This window comes from Pelophylax lessonae (assembly GCF_965119305.1).
Source record: "Pelophylax lessonae genome assembly, chromosome: 4".
Lineage (NCBI taxonomy): Eukaryota > Metazoa > Chordata > Amphibia > Anura > Ranidae > Pelophylax > Pelophylax lessonae.
The window spans coordinates 668,111,036-668,130,773 of NC_138771.1; the positions used below are offsets into that span (position 1 = coordinate 668,111,036).

The 19,738-nt window shown below is 43.7% G+C and overlaps 1 protein-coding gene across 3 annotated transcripts in view; it reads left to right on the plus strand.

The window, feature by feature from the left end:
• The window catches only part of LOC309554234 (phospholipid scramblase 1-like), a 241,264-nt gene that overhangs the window by 21,304 nt on the left and 200,222 nt on the right, over window positions 1-19,738 (plus strand). For 2 of the 3 annotated variants that reach the window (XM_082255870.1, XM_082255869.1), the window contains exons 2-5: window positions 7,935-8,092; window positions 13,378-13,405; window positions 15,484-15,665; window positions 18,858-19,019. The exons of the other annotated variant lie outside the window; for it this stretch is intronic. In XM_082255870.1, coding sequence (XP_082111996.1) covers window positions 7,946-8,092; window positions 13,378-13,405; window positions 15,484-15,665; window positions 18,858-19,019 — 519 coding nt within the window. In that variant the 5' untranslated portion in view covers window positions 7,935-7,945. The remainder of the gene's footprint in view (window positions 1-7,934; window positions 8,093-13,377; window positions 13,406-15,483; window positions 15,666-18,857; window positions 19,020-19,738) is intronic. 3 annotated transcript variants of the gene reach the window in all.

A 19,738-nucleotide genomic window follows, 5' to 3' on the forward strand; every position in this document is an offset into this window, starting at 1 on the left:
GGCCAAGCATGTCTCCAGACCTAAACCCTATTGAGCATCTGTGGGGCATCCTCAAATGGAAGGTGGAGGAGCGCAAGGTCTCTAACATCCACCAGCTCCGTGATGTCATCATGGAGGAGTAGAAGGGGACTCCAGTGGCAACCTGTGAAGCTCTGGTGAACTCCATGCCCAAGAGGGTTAAGGCAGTGCTGGAAAATAATGGTGGCCACACAAAATATTGACACTTTGGGCCCAGTTTGGACATTGTCACTTAGGGGTGTACTCACTTTTGTTGCCAGCGGTTTAGACATTAATGGCTGTGTGTTGAGTTATTTTGAGGGGACAGCAAATTTACACTGTTATACAAGCTGTACACTCACTACTTTACATTGTAGCAAAGTGTCATTTCTTCAGTGTTGTCACATGAAAAGATAAAATAAAATATTTTCAAAAATGTGAGGGGTGTACTTACTTTTGTGAGATAGTCCTGCATGCATATGTAAACAGTGTTCACACCACACATGTGAGGTATCACTGTGAACATGGGAGGGAAATCAATAATTCTAGATGCAGACGTCCTGTGTAACCCTAAACTGGTAACCTGTAAAGGCTTTTAACCACTTGCCCAACCGCTAGCAGTACATATACTACAGCAAGTCAGCTCTGTCCTGCGTAACAGCGTAACTGTACAATGCTTCACGGGACCACGAGTGTGGGCGTGCATGCGCATAACCATTCACCACAGGGGAAGCCAATCAGCGGGTCCGGTGGCTGCGATTGCCGGTGGCACCCGCGATCGCTCCCCGTGGAGACAGCACAGCAGTCTGCCATTGTAAACACAGCTGACCGCTGTTCTGTCAGTAATGAACACAGGGATTCTGTGTTCCTCTTATTTAGGAACACTGATCTCTGTGTTCATTCAGTAAACACATCCCCCACACAGTTAGAAAGCACCACCTAGGGACACATTAAACCCTTTGATCGCCCCAGGTGTTAACCCCTTCCCTGCCAGTGTCATTAGTACAGTGACAGTGTATATTTTTTAGCACTGATTACTGTGGTAATGTCACTGGTAACCCCAAAAATGTTAAAAAATGTCAGGAGTCCGATCTGTCCGCCGCAATGACGCAGTCCAGCTACAAATCCCAAATCGCCTCCATTACTAGTATAAAAATAAATAAATAAATAAATAAAAATGACATAAATCTTTCCCCTAGTTTGTAGACGTGATAACTTTTGCGCAAACCAAGCAAAATACACTTATTGGGATTTTTTTTTAACAAAAATATGTAGCAGAATACAAATCGGACTAAAATGATGAAAATGTTTTATTTATTTTTTGAGAATGTTATATAGCAGAAAGTGAAAAATATATATATTTTTTTTTTTCAGAATTGTCGCTTTTTTTTTTTTTTTTTGTTTATAGCACAACAAATAAAAATTGCAGAGGTAATCAAATACAACCAAAAGAAAGCTCTATTTGTGGGGAAAAAAAGGACATCAATTTTATTTGGGTACAGCGTCACACGGCCGCGCAATTGTCCGTTAAAGCAACGCAGTGCCGAATCGCAAAAAAATAGCCTGGTCATTAAGGGGGAAAATCCTTCCAGTCCAGAAGTGGTTAAAGTGTATTTTTCCCCCCAAAAATTACCACTGTGCAAATACCATGTAACATTTAAAAAAAAAAAAAAAATTACAACACCGACCATTTTATTCTCTAGGGCCTTTGCTTGAAAAAAAAAAAAAAGAAATATATATATATATATATATATAATGTTTGGGGGTTCTAAGCAATTTTCTACCAAAAAAATGAATGTTGATTTGTACAGTATGTGAGAAATATCAGGATTGCTCCGGTAGAGCAGCAGGTAAACAGAACGAAGGCAAAGTTCCCCGAGATGTTTAACATCCACAAAATTGAATTTTATTAGGACTTTTTTTTTTCTGCAATTACATTTGTATTATAAAATATCACATGACTGCACTGCAATACAACCTCTAACAGACAAACTACTCACCGCTATATGAAGACACCACAGATCATTTCCTCCCTGATGACACCGCTGTACAGAAAGGCCCCATTGAGGACAGAGGAACTTTTATTTAATAGAAAGTCCAAGAGCAAAAAAATATCTAAAACATTACCCCCCCCCCCTCCCGTACTTCTACCGGCTCATCCATGCAATCAGCTAGTGGCCAGCCGGCCATGAACTATAGAGCTGACTGAGGACCAGATAGTCCCTATCACTCTATGACCTTTGGAGGCCGGGCGTAACGTTATGACGTCACCTCCAGCTGCGGCAGTTGTAAGCACTACCGTTGGCTCACTTAGAAGCCAAGATCTTTTTTTTTTTTTTTTTTAAATTCTAAGCTTTCCAGCCTAGAGGAGAGATGTGGGGATTTATAGACCCCTGATCTCTCCTTAAAGAGGACCTGTCATGCCCTATTCCTATTACAAGAGATGTTTACATTCCTTTTAGTAGGAATGTAAAGGGATAAAAAAAATGTAAAGGAAAAGTGTCAAAATATAAAAATAAAAGTAATATAAACAATAATAGAAAATAAAAATAAATTTCCAGCCTAAAGGCGAAATGTGGGGCCCTGTAATAAATATGAAAGAGGGGAATATAAATATATCAAATAAAATGTTAACCTTTTTACCCTGGGCAGTTTCCCCGGACACCACACATAATGCACCCACCAGAGACTTACCCCAGGCACCACCCATAATGAACCCACCAGAGACTTATCCCGGGCACCACCCATAATTCACCCACCAGAGACTTACCCCAGGCACCACTCATAATGAACCCACCAGAGACTTACCCCTGGCACCACCCATAATGCACCCACCAGAGACTTACCCAGGCACCACCCATAATGAACCCACCAGAGACTTACCCCGGGCACAACCCATAATGCACCCACCAGAAACTAACCCTGGGAACCACCCATAATGAACCTACAAGAGGCTTACCCTGGGCACCACCCATAATGCACCAACCAGAGGCTTACCCCGGGCACCACCTATAATGCACCTACCAGAGGCTTACCCTGGGCACCACCCATAATGCACCTACCAGAGGCTTACCCCGGGCACCACTCATAATGCACCTACCAGAGGCTTACCCTGGGCACCACCCATAATGCACCTACCAGAGGCTTACCCCGGGCACCACCCATAATGCACCTACCAGAGGCTTACCCCAGGCACCACCCATAATGCACCTACCAGAGGCTTACCCCGGGGCACTACCCATAATGCACCCACCAGAGGCTTACCCTGGGCACCACCCATAATGCACCTACCAGAGGCTTTCCTGGGCACCACCCATAATGCACCCACCAGAGACTTACCCCGGCCACCACCCATAATGCACCAACCAGAGGCTCACTCCGGGCACCACCCATAATGCACCTACCAGAGGTTTACCCCATGCACCACCCATAATGCACCCACCAGAGATTTACTCCGGGCACCACCCATAATGCACCCACCAGAGGCTTTCCCCGGGCACCACTCATAATGCACCCACCAGTGGCTTACCATGGGCACCACTCATAATGCATCCACCAGAGGCTTACCACGGGCACCACCCATAATCCACCCACCAGAGGCTTACCACGGGCACCACCCATAATGCACCCACCAGAGGCTTACCACGGGCACCACTCATAATGCACCCACCAGAGGCTTACCACGGGCACCACTCATAATGCACCCACCAGAGGCTTACCACGGGCACCATTCATAATGCACCCACCAGAGGCTTACCCCGGGCACCACTCATAATGCACCCACCAGAGGCTTACCCCGGGCACCACTCATAATGCACCTACCAGAGGCTTACCACGGGCACCACTCATAATGCACCCACCAGAGGCTTACCCCGGGCACCACTCATAATGCACCCACCAGAGGCTTACCCCGGGCACCACTCATAATGCACCCACCAGAGGCTTACCCCGGGCACCACTCATAATGCACCCACCAGAGGCTTACATCTGAACAATAATACAAATCAGCAGCACGTTTGTTTTCTGTAAATATAATTGTTGTATACAAAAGCTTCACAAAAGTATTTCCAGCATTGTATGTCTAACCAGTTCACCCAGTCCACCCCGCATGGATGAGCGCAATTCTCAGAAGTCTGCTATTCAGCAATACATTTGTCAATAATTCCCATTACATAGTAAAACATGGATTTTTTTTTTTTTTTGCCGTGAAGGGGGGAGGGGGCATACAATGATTTATTTTGTTGATATTGTTTTGCAAAAAAAAATTATTTATTTTTATGCAATACAAAGACAAAAAGTTAAAAAGAATTAAAAAAAAAAAAACAGAAAAAGTACATTTTTTTACTTTGATCAGTTTATAAAAAAAAAAAAAAAAACGTAATATTACTGTAGAAAAGAAATCTATAAAAAGGTTTACATTTTATTTGCTACAGTATATTCACCTCTTTCATATTTATTTATTACAGGTACTTATATAGTGCTGACTATTTACACAACACTTTACATACGTATTACACATTCATTCATTCATCAGTCCCCGCCATCAAGGAGCTTCTAAGGTCCCTAACTCACATTCATACATACACATACTAGGGCCAATTTAGACAGGAGCCAATAAACTTCCAAGCAAGTCTTTGGAGTGTGGGAGGAAACCGGAGTACCCAGAGGAAACCCACACAGGCACAGGAAGAACATGCAAACTCCAGGCAGGTAGAGCTGTGGTTGGGATTCAAACCAATCACCACAGTGCTGCCAGGTGGAAGTGCCAACCACTTAACCACTGTGCTGCCTAATATACTTATGACACGAAAATTATGATTCTAGTACAAAAAAATAGTTATTGATAAATTAAATAAAGGCTTATTTTTCTAATGTTTTGCTTTTTTTTTTGATCTGATCAATGTCTATAAACAATGTTACTTTGTATCTCTCTCTATCTACCCGTCTAATCAATGTTTGTAAACAATGTTACTTTGTATCTATCTATCTTCTGTCTGATCAATGTTTATAAACAATGTTACTTTGTATATCTCTATCTCCCATCTGATCAATGTTTATAAAAAATGTTACTTTGTATCTCTCTGGCTCCGTTCACATCTAGGCGTTTTGGGGCGTTTTTCTGCTCTAGGATCAGCTCTCAAAACGCCCAACAAGACAATTCCTATTCATTTCAATGGCCCCTGTTCACATCTGAGCGGTTTGACGCTGTTTACAAAACGCCCAACGCTCAAAAAAGTACATAAGCTTCTTTTTGGGCAGATTACAGGCGTTTTCCATTGGTTTCTATTCAATCTAAAAACGCCTGCACAAAAAACGCCTGTAAAAACGCGCGAAAACGCTACGCTCAGGTGTGAATGTAGCCTCTATCTAACTGTCTAATCAATGTTTATAAACAATGTTAATTTGTATCTCTCTATCTCCTGTCTGATCAATGTTTATAAACAATGTTACTTTGTATCTCTCTATCTCCTGTCTGAGCAATGTTTATAAACAATGTTACTTTGTATATCTCTATCTCCCATCTGATCAATGTTTATAAACAATGTTACTTTGTATCTCTCTATCTCCTGTCTGAACAATGTTTATAAACAATGTTACTTTGTATCTCTCTATCTCCTGTCTGATCAATGTTTATAAACAATGTTACTTTGTATCTCTCCATCTCCTGTCTGATCAATGTTTATAAACAATGTTACTTTGTATCTCTCTATCTCCCGTCTGATCAATGCTTATAAACAATGTTACTTTGTATCTCTCTATCTCCTGTCTAATCAATGTTTATAAACAATGTTACTTTGTATCGCTCTATCTCCTGTCTAATCAATGTTTATAAACAATGTTACTTTGTATCTCTCTATCTCCTGTCTGAGCAATGTTTATAAACAATGTTACTTTGTATCTCTCTATCTCCTGTCTAATCAATGTTTATAAACAATGTTACTTTGTATCTCTCTATCTCCTGTCTGATCAATGCTTATAAACAATGTTACTTTGTATCTCTCTATCTCCCGTCTGATCAATGCTTATAAACAACGTTACTTTGTATCTCTCTATCTCCTGTCTGATCAATGTTTATAAACAATGTTACTTTGTATCTCTCTATCTCCCGTCTGATCAATGTTTATAAACAATGTTACTTTGTATCTCTCCATCTCCTGTCTGATCAATGTTTATAAACAATGTTACTTTGTATCTCTCTATCTCCTGTCTGATCAATGTTTATAAACAATGTTACTTTGTATCTCTCTATCTCCCGTCTGATCAATGTTTATAAACAATGTTACTTTGTATCTCTCTATCTCCCGTCTGATCAATGTTTATAAACAATGTTACTTTGTATCTCTCTATCTCCCGTCTGATCGATGTTTATAAACAATCTTACTTTGTGGGGGAGATTTACTAAAACTGCATGCATTTCTGGTGCAGCTGTGCATAGAAACCAATCAGCTTCCAGATTTTATTGTCAAAGCTTAATTAAACAAGCTGACGTTACAAGCTGATTGGCTACCATGCAGAGCTGCACCAGATTCTGAGTGGTCCAGTTTTAGTAAATCTCCCCTTGTATCTCTCTATTGCCATCTGAACAATGTTTATAAACAATCTTACTTTGTATCTCTCTAGCTCACGTCTTATCAAAGTTTATAAACAATGTTACTTTGTATCCGTTTATTTCCTGTCTGATCGATGTTTATAAACAATGTTTCTATCTCTCTATCTCCTGTCTGATCAATGTTTATAAACAATGTTTGTATCTATCTCCCGTCTGATCAATGTTTATAAACAATGTTTGTATCTCTCTATCTCCTGTCTGATCAATGTTTATAAACAATGGTTCTATCTCTCTATCTCCTGTCTGATCAATGTTTATAAACAATGGTTCTATCTCTATATCTCCTGTCTAATCAATGTTTATAAACAATGTTACTTTGTATCTTTCCATTGCCATCTGAACAATGTTTATAAACACTGTCAGATTTTCTGTTTGGGAAAGCACCATAATCTACAGCTTCTATATTTACAAAGCAACTCCTAGCTGTGAGGAGGGGTAGGGGTTCACAGAGTTTCAGAAATACAGGGCATTCAGCATACGTCTGGTTAAGATCCAATAATTTGTTTGATGAAAATAATATATTAAGTGTCCACAACAGGTTACATCATGGTATAGTCCACTGACGTGTGCAGTTCTTGGTGCATAAGATAGATACTATTGACCTGTCTCTGGTAGTCCAGCCTTTATGTTAATGAAAGATTACCCAGGACTATCGGAGTTCCTGGTAGCACTGGAACTATGTATTTTCCAGTTCCTAGTGTCCCCACATATGGGTATTGCCCAGTCAATTATGATTGGGGTTAACGGGTGTTGCCAAGTCCTTAAAATACAAAGATATGGGCATTGCCCACTCCATGGCCCTACATTTACAAAGATGTTGCCAGTCCTTAGTGCCTTCACATTTGTGTATTTTCCAGTCAATGATTGTCCAGGTTCATAGACAATGTCAAGTCCATGGTGTCCAGTGCTGCCCAGCCCTTGGTCCTCCTTTGTCATAGAGTAGACAATGCCCAGTCCTTAGTGCCTTCACATTTGTGTTTTGTCCAGTCAATGATTGTCCAGGTTCATAGACAATGTCAAGTCCATGGTGTCCAGTGCTGCCCAGCCCTTGGTCCTCCTTTGTCATAGACATCATTGCCCAGTCCTTGGTGTCCAGTGCTGCCCAGCCCTTGGTCCTCCTTTGTCATAGACATCATTGCCCAGTCCTTGGTGCCTTCACATATGTGTATTTCCCATTTTATAGATGCCCAGGGTCCTATACCCTGTGTATTATGTGATATGTGTATTGGTCAGTCCCTCTTTTCCCCGAGTTTCATAGGTTGTGGGGCAGATAGTCTTCTTCGTTTTCATCATGCAAGGTTTCAATGTCAATGTTTTTTTGTTTCAGAAACTATTACAATGCAGAATAATTCCTACCAGGATCCTCCCCCTGATTACAATGCCATCACAGCCACCGCCCCTCCTGTGACCTACCCAATCTCATCATACAGTGGAGAAAGTGCACTGGTTAAGGGGGTCCCTCCAGGATTCCAAAGGCTGCTGCAGGTGAGATCATTCCTTGTTATGTGTATGATCTTCTATTATTAGGTGTCTTCTCCTTTCAAGCTACATATCCATTCTGTATAAATGCAACGCATAAGTAACAAAATAAAAACACAATACTTATAAACACCCATCCACCATAACATTATGATCACCCATCTAATATGGAATAAGTCCCCCTTTTGCCACCAAAACAGCCCTGACCCATTGCGGCATAGACTCCACTAGACCTCTGAAGATATGCTGTGGTATCAGGCATCAAGCCGTCAGTAGCAGATCCTTTAAGTCCTGTAAGTTGGGAGGTGGGGCCTTCATGGATCGGACTTGTTTTTCCAGCACATCCAACAGATGCTCCATTGGATTGAGATCTGGAATATTTTGAGGCCAAGTCAACACCTTGAACTTGTTGTGTCCATTGTAGGCGCTTATGGCTGTGGACACGTGTCAGCATGGGCACCCTGGCCGGTCTGCAGCTGCACAGTCCCATACACAACAAACTGCGATGCTCTGTGTGTTTTGACACCTTTCCTTCAGAACCAGCATTCACGTTTATAGCAATGTAAGCTCCAGTAGCTCTTGGATCAGACTGCATGGGGCAGCCTCCCCTTTCCACCTCCATCAATGAGCCTTCTGTCCCCACCCCCATCAATGAGTCTTCCTTCCCCAACCCCCATCAATGAGCCTTTCCTCCTCACCTCCATCAATGAGTCTTCCCTCCCCACCTCCATCAATGAGCCTTCCCTGCTCACCTTCATCAATGAGCCTTCCCTCCCACCCTTCATCAATGAGCAATGGCCTCCCCACCTTCATCAATGAGCCTTCCCTCCCACCCTTCATCAATGAGCCTTCCCTCCCACCCTTCATCAATTAGCCTTCCCTCCCCACCTTCATCAATGAGCCTCCCCCCCCCCCACCTCCATCAATGAGCCTTTCCTCCTCACCTTCATCAATGAGCCTTCCCTCCCCACCTTCACCAATGAGCCTTCCCTCCCCACCTTTATCAATGAGCCTTTCCTCCCCACCTCCATCAATAAGCCCCCCCCACGTTTATCAATAAGCCCCCCCCCACTCCATCAATGCGCCTTTTCTCCAACCCTCCTTCAATGAGCCTTCCCTCCCACCTCCTTCAATGAGCCTTCCCCCACCTCAATTAATGAGCCTTCCCCCCACCTCCATCAATGTGACTTCTCTCCCACCTACATCAATAAGCCTTCCCGCCACCTCCATTAATGAGCCTTCCCCATCCACCTCCATCAATGAGCCTTACCTCCCCATCTCCATCAATGAGCCTTACCTCCCCACCTCCATCACTGAGCCTCACCCCCACCTCCATCAATAAGACTTCCCTCCTACCTCCATCACTGAGCCTTCCCCCCACCTCCATCAATGAGCCTGCCTCCACCTCCATCAATGAGACTTCCCTCCCACCTATATCAATGAGCCTTCCCCCCACCTCCATCAATGAGCCTGCCTCCACCTCCATCAATGAGACTTCCCTCCCACCTATATCAATGAGCCTTCCCCCCACCTCCATCAATGAGCCTGCCTCCACCTCCATCAATGAGACTTCCCTCCCACCTATATCAATGAGCCTTCCCCCTATTTCCATCAATGAGCCTTTCCCATCCACCTCCCTCAACGAGCCTTACCTCCCCACTTCCATCAATGAGCCTTCCCTCCCCACCTCGATTACTGAGCCTCCCCCCACCTCCATCAATGAGCCTTCCCCCCAACTTCCATCATTGAGCCTTCCCCCCACCTCCATCAATAAGCCTTTCCTTCCCACATCAATCAATGACCCTTCAGTCCCCAACAATGAGCCTTCTCTCCCCACCTCCATCAATAAGACTTCCCTCCCCACCTCCATCAATGAGTCTTCCCCCACCTCCATCAATGAGACTTCCCTTACACCTCCATCAATGCGCCTCCCCCCACCTCCATCAATGAGCCTTCCCTTCCCACCTTCATCAGTGAGTCTTCCCTCCCCAACTCCATGTATGAGTCTTGGACGCCCATGATCCTGTCACCAGTTCTCCTTCCTTGGGCCTCTTTTGGTTGGTCCTGGCCACTACAGACTGGGAACATTCTACAAGAGCTGCAGTTTTGCAGTTGCTCTGACCCAGTCATCTAACCAGTACAAATATGTCTTTGTCAAGGCCCTTCAAATCTTTACAATTTTTTCTGCTTTCAACACATCATGTTCAGAGACAACATGTTCACTTGCTGCCTTGTGCTGGTTTACAGTAATGTGAAACATCCAGGATGCTGCTCTCCCAACCGACCCATGTAGATGAGATGCTCGGTGGCCTCAGCCAGTGCTACTCCACTAACCACACTAATGTGTTTTGCCACACCCACAGGGGGCCTAGTCATAGAGCCTTCATAGAACCCCCTATGACTAAACCCTGGTAGCTGGGACGAAATGCGTCAGTTGGGTGTGGTTAGTGGAGTAGCGCTGGCTTAGGCTGCCTAGCATCTCATCTACAAGAGTCAGGTGAGGAGAGCAGTGTCCTGGATATTTCACAATACTGTTTACCACTGAATGAGATAGTTGGGATTCCAGCACCCCCATATCTGAGGACCAGGGGGAGAGAGCTTCTCCTCTTGCTTGGAGCTGTACTTAAAGTTCCTTTAAGTACACTTATGTTGGTGTGTTATATTTTTATTATCATATGCTCTTTGGGATGTAGGGTAGCCCCTCGTTATCAGTACCACCATTACACATGTAGGCAGGTGTAGCCCACTACAGGTAGTGCTCCTCTGCATCGGCACCGCAGCTGGAGGGAAAGTCAAGAGGAACACAATTCCTCATGGTTTCCTGGGTCACTGGGAAAGCACCCATTTGGGTGCTGCCACCCCATGTGACCCCGGTGGCCATCTAAGGTCAGGCAGAGCCTATTTAGGGTCCTGGCTCCCAGGGTTGGCACACTTTTTGTGAGTTGGCAGTGTAGGGAAAGGTACCCCACCTGTTAGGGACAGTACTAGCAGTAGGAAAAGTTCCTGATGAGGAGGGAAAGCAAAGGGACACAACTCCTGGGTACATCTTCCCACCTTGGCACGAGACGGCCAGGCCGTATTTCTCTCTCTTAACAGACTCTGTCAACCCGGCTGATGCCTGCCATCTTCACATTGCTGGAACCCATGAGAGTACCTGGCTGGGCAGTTGTTGTGAAGTGTCGCTATATTACTTCTATACAAGTTTTCCATTGCACCCGACTGTGAATTATTGATGCCACACTACGCTGCACCCCACCTACATACCGACCTGGGAAGTCAGTGCAGGGATCTCACCAATAGAGTCCCTAAGAAATACAGTATATTAGACTCTCAGTCAGTGTGACTCTCCAGCATTCACCAAGCAATGAAATTTTAGTTGGGACTGACCCAGGAAGTGGTGAAACCCATACATCATAGAGTATTGTTGACCATTTATACTGGCAGTCAGAGACATATTGTAAAGGGACAAAAAGACATTCATGAGTGATCTTTTTGTAACGGCTCCACAAATGACTGATCAGTGTCAATGGATTTTAACCTAAAATATCAAATCTAGCCCTTAATGAACAAAATGTCGAATTTTTCTTATACAGTCGGTTCCATTTTTATCTAATCTGATTTCAGCACACATACAAAGTTCAAAGGCAAAGAGTCATAAGAAGCCGTCTGAATGTTGTGGGGAAGTAGGACCACCTTGGGTAGGCAAATCCCTGGTGCACTTCCCATTAAACCAGAGATGGATCACATCAGATAGCCAGATGTCCAAATAAATTGGACGTAAAGTCAGACATTTTATTTGTTTTGGATAGGGTAGGGTTGTTAAGATGCCGGTCTTTTTTTTTTACTTCCTTTCTCAAAGTCATATGAGGAAGTTAGAGGATATTTCTCCAAAGCACAAGAATATCCACCCGTGTCCCCTTTGAAATATTTACCCTTACCTCTTGTTCCTATGACAACTCTAAAACGTTAGATTTTCCCATGATGGATTTACATGCTTTACCTCCTGATGTATTTTATTTATTAAAACCAATGCAAACTTATCAAAATGCTTATTGACACATGTTATTGTGCGCTGTTGTGTTTGCTGCATGCATCTTGTAGCGGACGTCCACACACATCACAACGCATATCAGTGCTTCATGGTCCATATATAGGTATCATGATGTGCCAACGTACTTCCAAAAGCATGCCTTAAGGTGCATTTTTTATTTTAATAGAAAAAAGCATTAGGCAGATATGCAGAGGTGTAAATTCAGCCGTGGTCACCAGGACAAGAAGACAGGGTGAAGCTCTCCAGTAGGACTCAGACAGCAATACAAAACTGACCAGGATTTCAAGACTTCCATACTTAAACAAAAAATAAATAAATAAATTGGCTTTACATACACTTGGCTCGGTTCATACTGGGGCGGCACGACTCTTTACTACTTCTGGGGCGACTTGGGCATTCCCATGCACCACGACTTCGGAGCGACTTGCATGGACTTCACATAATGGAAGTCTATGCAAGTCGCTCCGAGGTCGCCCCGAAGTAGTACAGGACCCTTTTTCTAAGTCGAAGCGACTTGTGTTGCTCCTATTAGAACGGGTCCTGTAGCAGTCAATGGACCGCGAGGGAGCGCGACTTGTCAGGCTGACAAGTCGCCTGACAAGTCGCGCTAGTGTGAATCGAGTCTTAATAACCTTGTGTTTATTTTGGCACACTGGGAAACAGAAAAAGAGCTTCTTCATGAAGGCCAAACAAAAGGTCCTTACTGCAGGTTAGCAAAAAATTGTCAACATCAACCCATTGCCTATAGTTAGACAAGCGGCAGAAACCTGCACCACATATGATCCAAGATGGAGCTTGTCTCTTTCCTAGTCTGTTGAAGGCAGGGCTTGATAAAGAGTTCTGGAAGATGTTCCTGCTCACTTTAATGAGGCTTCCTGGGATGGAACCAACTGGGCAGAGGAACATTCTGAGCCCGGACTACAAAGGTGATGCTAGTCTGACTGGAATAAACATTTCTTTCTATGGAGTGTCAAGATGTGTATGACAGCATTCTCACGGAATTATACCTTCCCTCATCCACCAGTTTTGTCACCATCTTCCAGGGACACTTCCACCTCATCCATGGTTTGACCTGTTACCTGTATCTCCAGTATGTTCTACTCAACTTCTTATTCTGATTATCTAATATCATCTCTATGTTTTCTCATTTCTTTGTTCCTTTCATCATCTTCCGTCTTTGTGTCCTGTCGTTGGTTGACCTCTAGAAGAATGGAACATTAACTCTTCTCTTGTCTTTTAGATGAACCAGATCTCCATGCAAGAGAAATGTAAGAATCCTTCCAAATTCTCTTTTCCATTAGTGATAATGACAGAAAAAAGACAAAGATAATCATTTAGAATTGTTGTAGGACTTTCTCAAATGTTCAGACTTTTCTGAAAACTGACTTTCTCTTCTTTCCACGAGGACCAGGGCCGCTGATAGGGGGGGACCACCAGCCCTCTTGTAGGGGGCCCCGAGCACACAGGGGGGCCCACACAGAGAAGGGGATTAGTGATGGACAACAAATACAGAAATCTTCCTCCAGCACCTGAATCTGATCTGTCCCTCTCCCTGCTATCAGCTTTTATCTGTTGAGAAAGAGACAGTCGTCCCTCACTAATCCCCCTCCCTTGTGTGTGCCCCCCCTCCCAGCACTTATCTCTGCTCAGGAGTTTATTTGTAAATTTTAACTTTGTTTCTCTCTGAGCTCCAACTGCCCAGCCTGTATATTTTTCTCATCTCATCTTTTTTTTAATTTAAAATAGTTTTTTTTTTTAGATTTAGCAGGAATTATGCGAGTTATGTTATATTTGTGTCTGCTAATAGTAATTTTGTTGTAATTTTAGCTAAATATATCTTTAATATTTTTTTGCACATTTATTATTTAGTATTGGGTAATATCATCTCATATAATTTGATATATTTATTTTATTATATGATCACTCATTTTGGTGTTAAATCATTTACACAGTGTATATAATTTTCTAGATGAGTTATGATGTTGTGTGTATAAATAAACGTATTATAGTTATTATACAGGATTTATATAGTGCCAACAGTTTGCGCAGCGCTTTACAATGTGAGGGAAGACTATACAATTCAATAAAGGAGGAGTTAGAGGGCCCTGCTCGTTAGAGCTTACAATCTAGAAGGGAGGGTCAAGTGAAACAAAAGGCAGTAACCGCGGGGGATGGGCTGATGGAGAAAATGGAAGTACAGTTGTTAGGTGTGGGTAGGATAGGCTTCTCTGAAGAGGAGGATTTTCAGGGATTGTCTAAAAGCTAATAGAGTAGGAGATAATCGGACAGATAAGGGTAAGGAGTTCCATAGGATTGGAGAGGCTCTGGAAAAGACCTGGAGGTGAGCATGGGAGGAGGTGACAAGGGAGCTAGAGAGGTTTTGAATGAAGAGAGAGTGATTAGGTTGGTATTTTGAGGCGAGGCTGGTGATGTAGCTGTGGGCTAAGCTGTGGATTGCTTTGTAAGATGTTGTAAGTATTTTGAATTTAATTCGTTGGGTGAGCGAAATCCAGTGGAGGGCTTGACAGAGAGGAGCAGCGGACACTGAGTGATTGGTAAGGTGGATGAGTCTGGCGGCAGCATTCATGATGGATTGAAGGGGGGAGGAGCCTGTGTAGAGGTAAGCCAATGAGAAAGGAATTTCAGTGGTCGAGGCGCCAGATGACCAGGGATTGAACTAGGAGCTTTGTTGTGCCATTGGTTAGGAAGGGGCGTATTTTGGAGATGTTGCGGAGGTTGAGGTGGCAAGATTTGGACAGTGATTGGATGTTGGGCTTGAAGGAGAGTTCAGAGTCCAGGACAACACCTAAGACCTTGGCATGCGTGGGATGGGCTGATAGTAATGCCATCGATATTGACAGAGAGATCAGGGGAAGGGGCACATGGGGGAGGAAAAATTATAAGTTCCGTTTTGGATGGATTGAGTTTGAGGAAATGGTGTGTAACTTACAATGTATTTTCTTATCTACTCACAGGGATATTGTGTACAAGGCTTCATGGGTCTCTTGAAGAAGCCATATTTTTGGTGAAACATGTAGAGCGGAAAACCCTGTACATAAATGACAACATTATGAAATTGTCATGTTGGTTTTACAAAAAAATGTCAGATTTTAACCTTTAAATATACAGAAATTTTAGTGTTCAATTTTGTCTTCAGCCCATTAAAAATCCCTCCATGTGCCTTTTCAAAAATGTACAAATTTTGGGATGTGGTGCTTTCTACCCTCGCATCTCTAGTGGACTTTTCCAAAAGGACTTTATATTAATTTATAAAAAATGATGTTTCATAAAGTTGCATAATTTTCTTTGTAATCACTTCTCATGACCTTTTCCTTTTTTCCCGTAGTCACGGTGTCACAAGGTTGGGGGCGGAGCTTTGATGTTATGGATCAGATGGGCCAGCAGATGTATCAGGCCAATCAGTACGTGCAGTGCTGCGGGCCCCTCTATGATCTGAAGGTTCGAGACAACGAGGGTCAGGATGTCATGGCGTTGCTGGAGACCCGGGGGTGCCGCTGTTCTAACCTGGTTAGTGTTTTTTATATTACTTATTGTATATCACTAATGCTATTTGTAATAAGACTTCATCTTTGGAAATTAAAATATCTCCGGTTCTCCAAAAGCTTCATTGCCAATGCTCAAAAAAGTCAAGACGTTTGGTCCCAAGAACATTGGCCCCAGGGAGTGATTCTTGTCTCTGGATGTTCAGGGATGATGGGCACTGGTCACTTCAGTTGGGTTTTTGTGGATTATATTGGACATGCTCATGGAGTACAGGAAGGGGGGAACACAGGATCCCACAAGGTTTCTAGAACACAGTCTCTAGTCTTCTCCATGTCTTTCTGGCCTTTAGGTTTTCTCTCTCTCAGAGCTTTACTGGCTGAGTCTATGTCTTACAACAGGGGTGTCAAACTCAATTTCATTGCGGGCCGCATCAGCAGTAGGGTTGCCCTCAAAGGACCGGTTGTATCTGGGGTGCGCTATGTATGTGCATAGTTCATGACTATGCTATGTACAGAGTACAGGGTTCAGGAGTGTGCTTTGTACAGAGTGCAGAGTTTAGAAGGGCATTGCGTACAGAGTGCAGGGTTCCTGAGTGCATTATGTTCAGACTTCAGGACTATGCTATGTACAGAGTGCAAGGTTCAGGAGTGCGCTACGTACAGGATGCAGGGTTTAGGAGAGCATTAAGTAAAGAGTGCAAGGTCCAAGGGTACATTATGTCAAGAGTGCATCATTCAGGGGTGTGCTGTGTACGGAGTGCAGAGTTTAGGGGTGCACCGAGTTTGTAACCCCAACCCCCAATGAAGCTTCCTCACATCTCTTTTACCTACCTGGCTCTACTACCTGTGTATTTGCAGGGAGATCCTTCTTTCTCTTAGATTCTGGAGATCTATCCCTGCTTTGCCCTACCGTGAGTGCATCCAGGAATCTGTTCGATCCGGAAGCCGCTGAGGGCAAAACTGTCCCTTGTAAACACAGAAGGCTTCTATATTTAAAAGTGACAGCGGGGATTGGGAGCAGAGGGTGAGAGCTGGCAGAATGGAGCTCTGGCCATGTTCTGGCTGCAAAAATGGATGTGAGGGCCACATGACAAGCCCTGAAGGGCCGCATTCGGCCCGCGGGCCTTGTGTTTGACATACGTGTCTTACGAAAATTGCCATGTGAGTGTCTCAAGAATTTGCTGTCATGCATATTCCTAATATGTTTATTTAACATTATCATCAGCTCCATCTAGCCATAATGTGATATTTTTCTGAAATACCTCAACCAAGATAATACGGAATTATGGCTGGAGATGGAGCTGAAGAAGCAAATTAGGCAAAACACAGCGGTTATTTCTGACAGATGAGCGAATGTTTGAGACATTCACACAGCAATTTTGTTATATACTCCATAAACCTAAAATGTGGCTCCTCGACAAATGAGGCTCTAGTGGTATCTCAGTCTTTACTGCTGTTCTCTTCCAAGGCAGGACAGCATTGGAAGGTTCTGGTGTTACTTTCACACCAAGACGGTCACTCACCATTGGCGATAGGCTTAAGGTTTAGTCTAAGTACAAGTTTAAACCAAACATTGGCTATTTAATGTTTGGACAAATGCCTGAACATTTATCCCTTTGGAGGGAGCCAAGCTTCATGTAGAATGGTGGAAATGCTGCAGAATTGCTGGCACCACTGAGTCACAACTAGTGATGTCACTTGGCCCCAGGATCATCCTCACAAGTAAAATCTGTGTGAGGTCCCCCCCCCCAAACAATTTTTTTACGGATTTCAATGGGGGACCCTAAGCAAAAATCAAGAAGAAAAAAAGCTTGAGGTCTCCCTCAAAACCTAATGCCAGGCCCTTATCAAGTATGCAGCCTGACAGGACAGGAAAGGGGTGGATAAGTGCACTCCCCCCTCCTGAATTATAACAGGCCCTCAAAATGGGGTGTAACTTGGTACCCACAGGCTGATGAAGACAAGGGCCTCCTTGGCCCAGAGGTTGTTGGGGGTCTGCAGAATTTAGAAGCTCCCTTTAACAATATGAGGACAGCCAGATACTACCTCCCCATGTGAATGAGTAAGGGGTACAGTATGTACCCCTACTTCTTCACAAAAAAGTACACAGTCTTTTAAATAAAAAACAAAATTCCCCCAATGTACTATGCATGCTCCATTGATCATGTGATAATGCACCACATCAATCACAATCTGACACCTGCCAAAAGAGAAAGAAAATAGCAAATGCAGACACATGTCCAGTCTGGTTTCTTCCCTTCTGGAGAAAAAGTCCGGCTGATGACAGCTGTTATATACAAAAGGGGTGAGATCTTTCAGCCGACATCGTTTATCATATATGGACATGACCACATATTGCGCCGAAGAGTGGTCCCTAGTGCGCACACAAGGCGCTCATCTGGGACGCCTTATAACCAGGGCCAGTGCTTTTGATGCCCTAGGCAAGAGTAAACCCCCCCCCCCGGCCCAGGTAATAATCTTGTCTAGGGCGCAGATGACTACAGGGTCAGAGTGGACTCACCGGGGGCAGCAGAATACTGTATCTCCTACGTTCGGAGACCTAGGACATGGTACCCACCTCCTCCGCCTCCCCAGCAGTCCTCCGACTCCTGGGACCCTGCTCGGTCATGTCGCCCTCCTCACTGAGCTGCTGTGCTGACCTCTGCAGCAACCATCCCCCAAGGCAGTGCCCAGCTCCCCCACACCATTTGTTGGACAATCCCTTGTCTATGAGCCTAGAAATTGGTTAGAACTGTTTTTTCACATTCGGCTCCTATTGACTTCATCTCCTATGATCGTCAGCTCCACCTTCTTCTAGTCGTAGGATCTAAATGCAGTTTAGGCGTGTAACTGTTTATTCAGCTGGGTTCTTTGTCTGGACCATCTGCACTGCACAAGGAGCCCCCACAACAACAAGTATTTCCAGGCAGTGTCTAGGAATCTTTAGGAAACCCTAAGGCTGAGCCAAACCCACCCACATAAATATAAATTAGAGTTTTATTGGTATCTACAATGACATAATTCAGCTATATTTTTAACAGTGTTTGGATTACAGCTGTAGCCTCTTGGGCATTATAAGTAAAGCGTTGCTGCAAACGATTCAAAAATATTACTAACTTCTAGCTTGTAAAAGGTAGAATTGGGACAAATGCCATTGTGTTTCAGAGAAAGCAGTCAGTTGCAGTTGCTCATGTTCTAATACTTGTGTCTGTTCTAGATGCAGATAATTGTCCCATCATATGGGCTTGTTGGATTGGTCACTTTGCACTGGAACACCTTTATCACCCACATGTCTATCATGAACCCCTCAAAGGAAGTTGTTCTCCTGATCCTGGGCCCCAGCTTGCAGACCAGCATCTTCGGGAATGTAAATTTTGAGGTATTTCATAAAGGAAACTAATGAGCATAGAGTCAAGTCCATGCTGCTGTTCTAGGAAAGGCAGGCTGGATCTCACAGAGGGATTTTGACTGGGTTTTTCTGATTTTTACAACCATCGAAATAATTGTTGTATCCCAACTAACCAAAGATAAGCCCCATTACCCCTGGAAGGTTATGCAATTGGATCAGATGGGTGCATCTGTAAACTGTAATGTTTGCTGTCTTTTGTCTTTGTGTCTGGAGGAAACTGCTATCTCATGTAAAATTAAGACAAAACTATGAAACTTTCCTGTTTCTAAAGCACAACCTGAATGCTTATTAACTGTTACTAGTAAAATCATTCTATCTACACTGAACAAAATGATAAACGCAACACTTTTGTTTTTTCCTCCATTTTTCATGAGCTGAACTCAAAGATCTAAGACTATTTCTATGTACACAAAAGGCCGATTTCTCTCAAATATTGTTCACAAATCTGTCTAAATCTGTGTTAGTGAGCACTTCTCCTTTGCCGAGATAATCCATCCACCTCACAGGTGTGGCATATCAAGATGCTGATTGGACAGCATGATTATTGCACAGGTGTGCCTTAGGCTGGCCACAATAAAAGGCCACTCTAAGAGTCGGTTCACACTATGGCGACATGACTCTGTACTACTTCAGGGGTGACTTGTGCATTCCCATGCACCACGACTTCGGAGTGACTTGCATGGACTTCA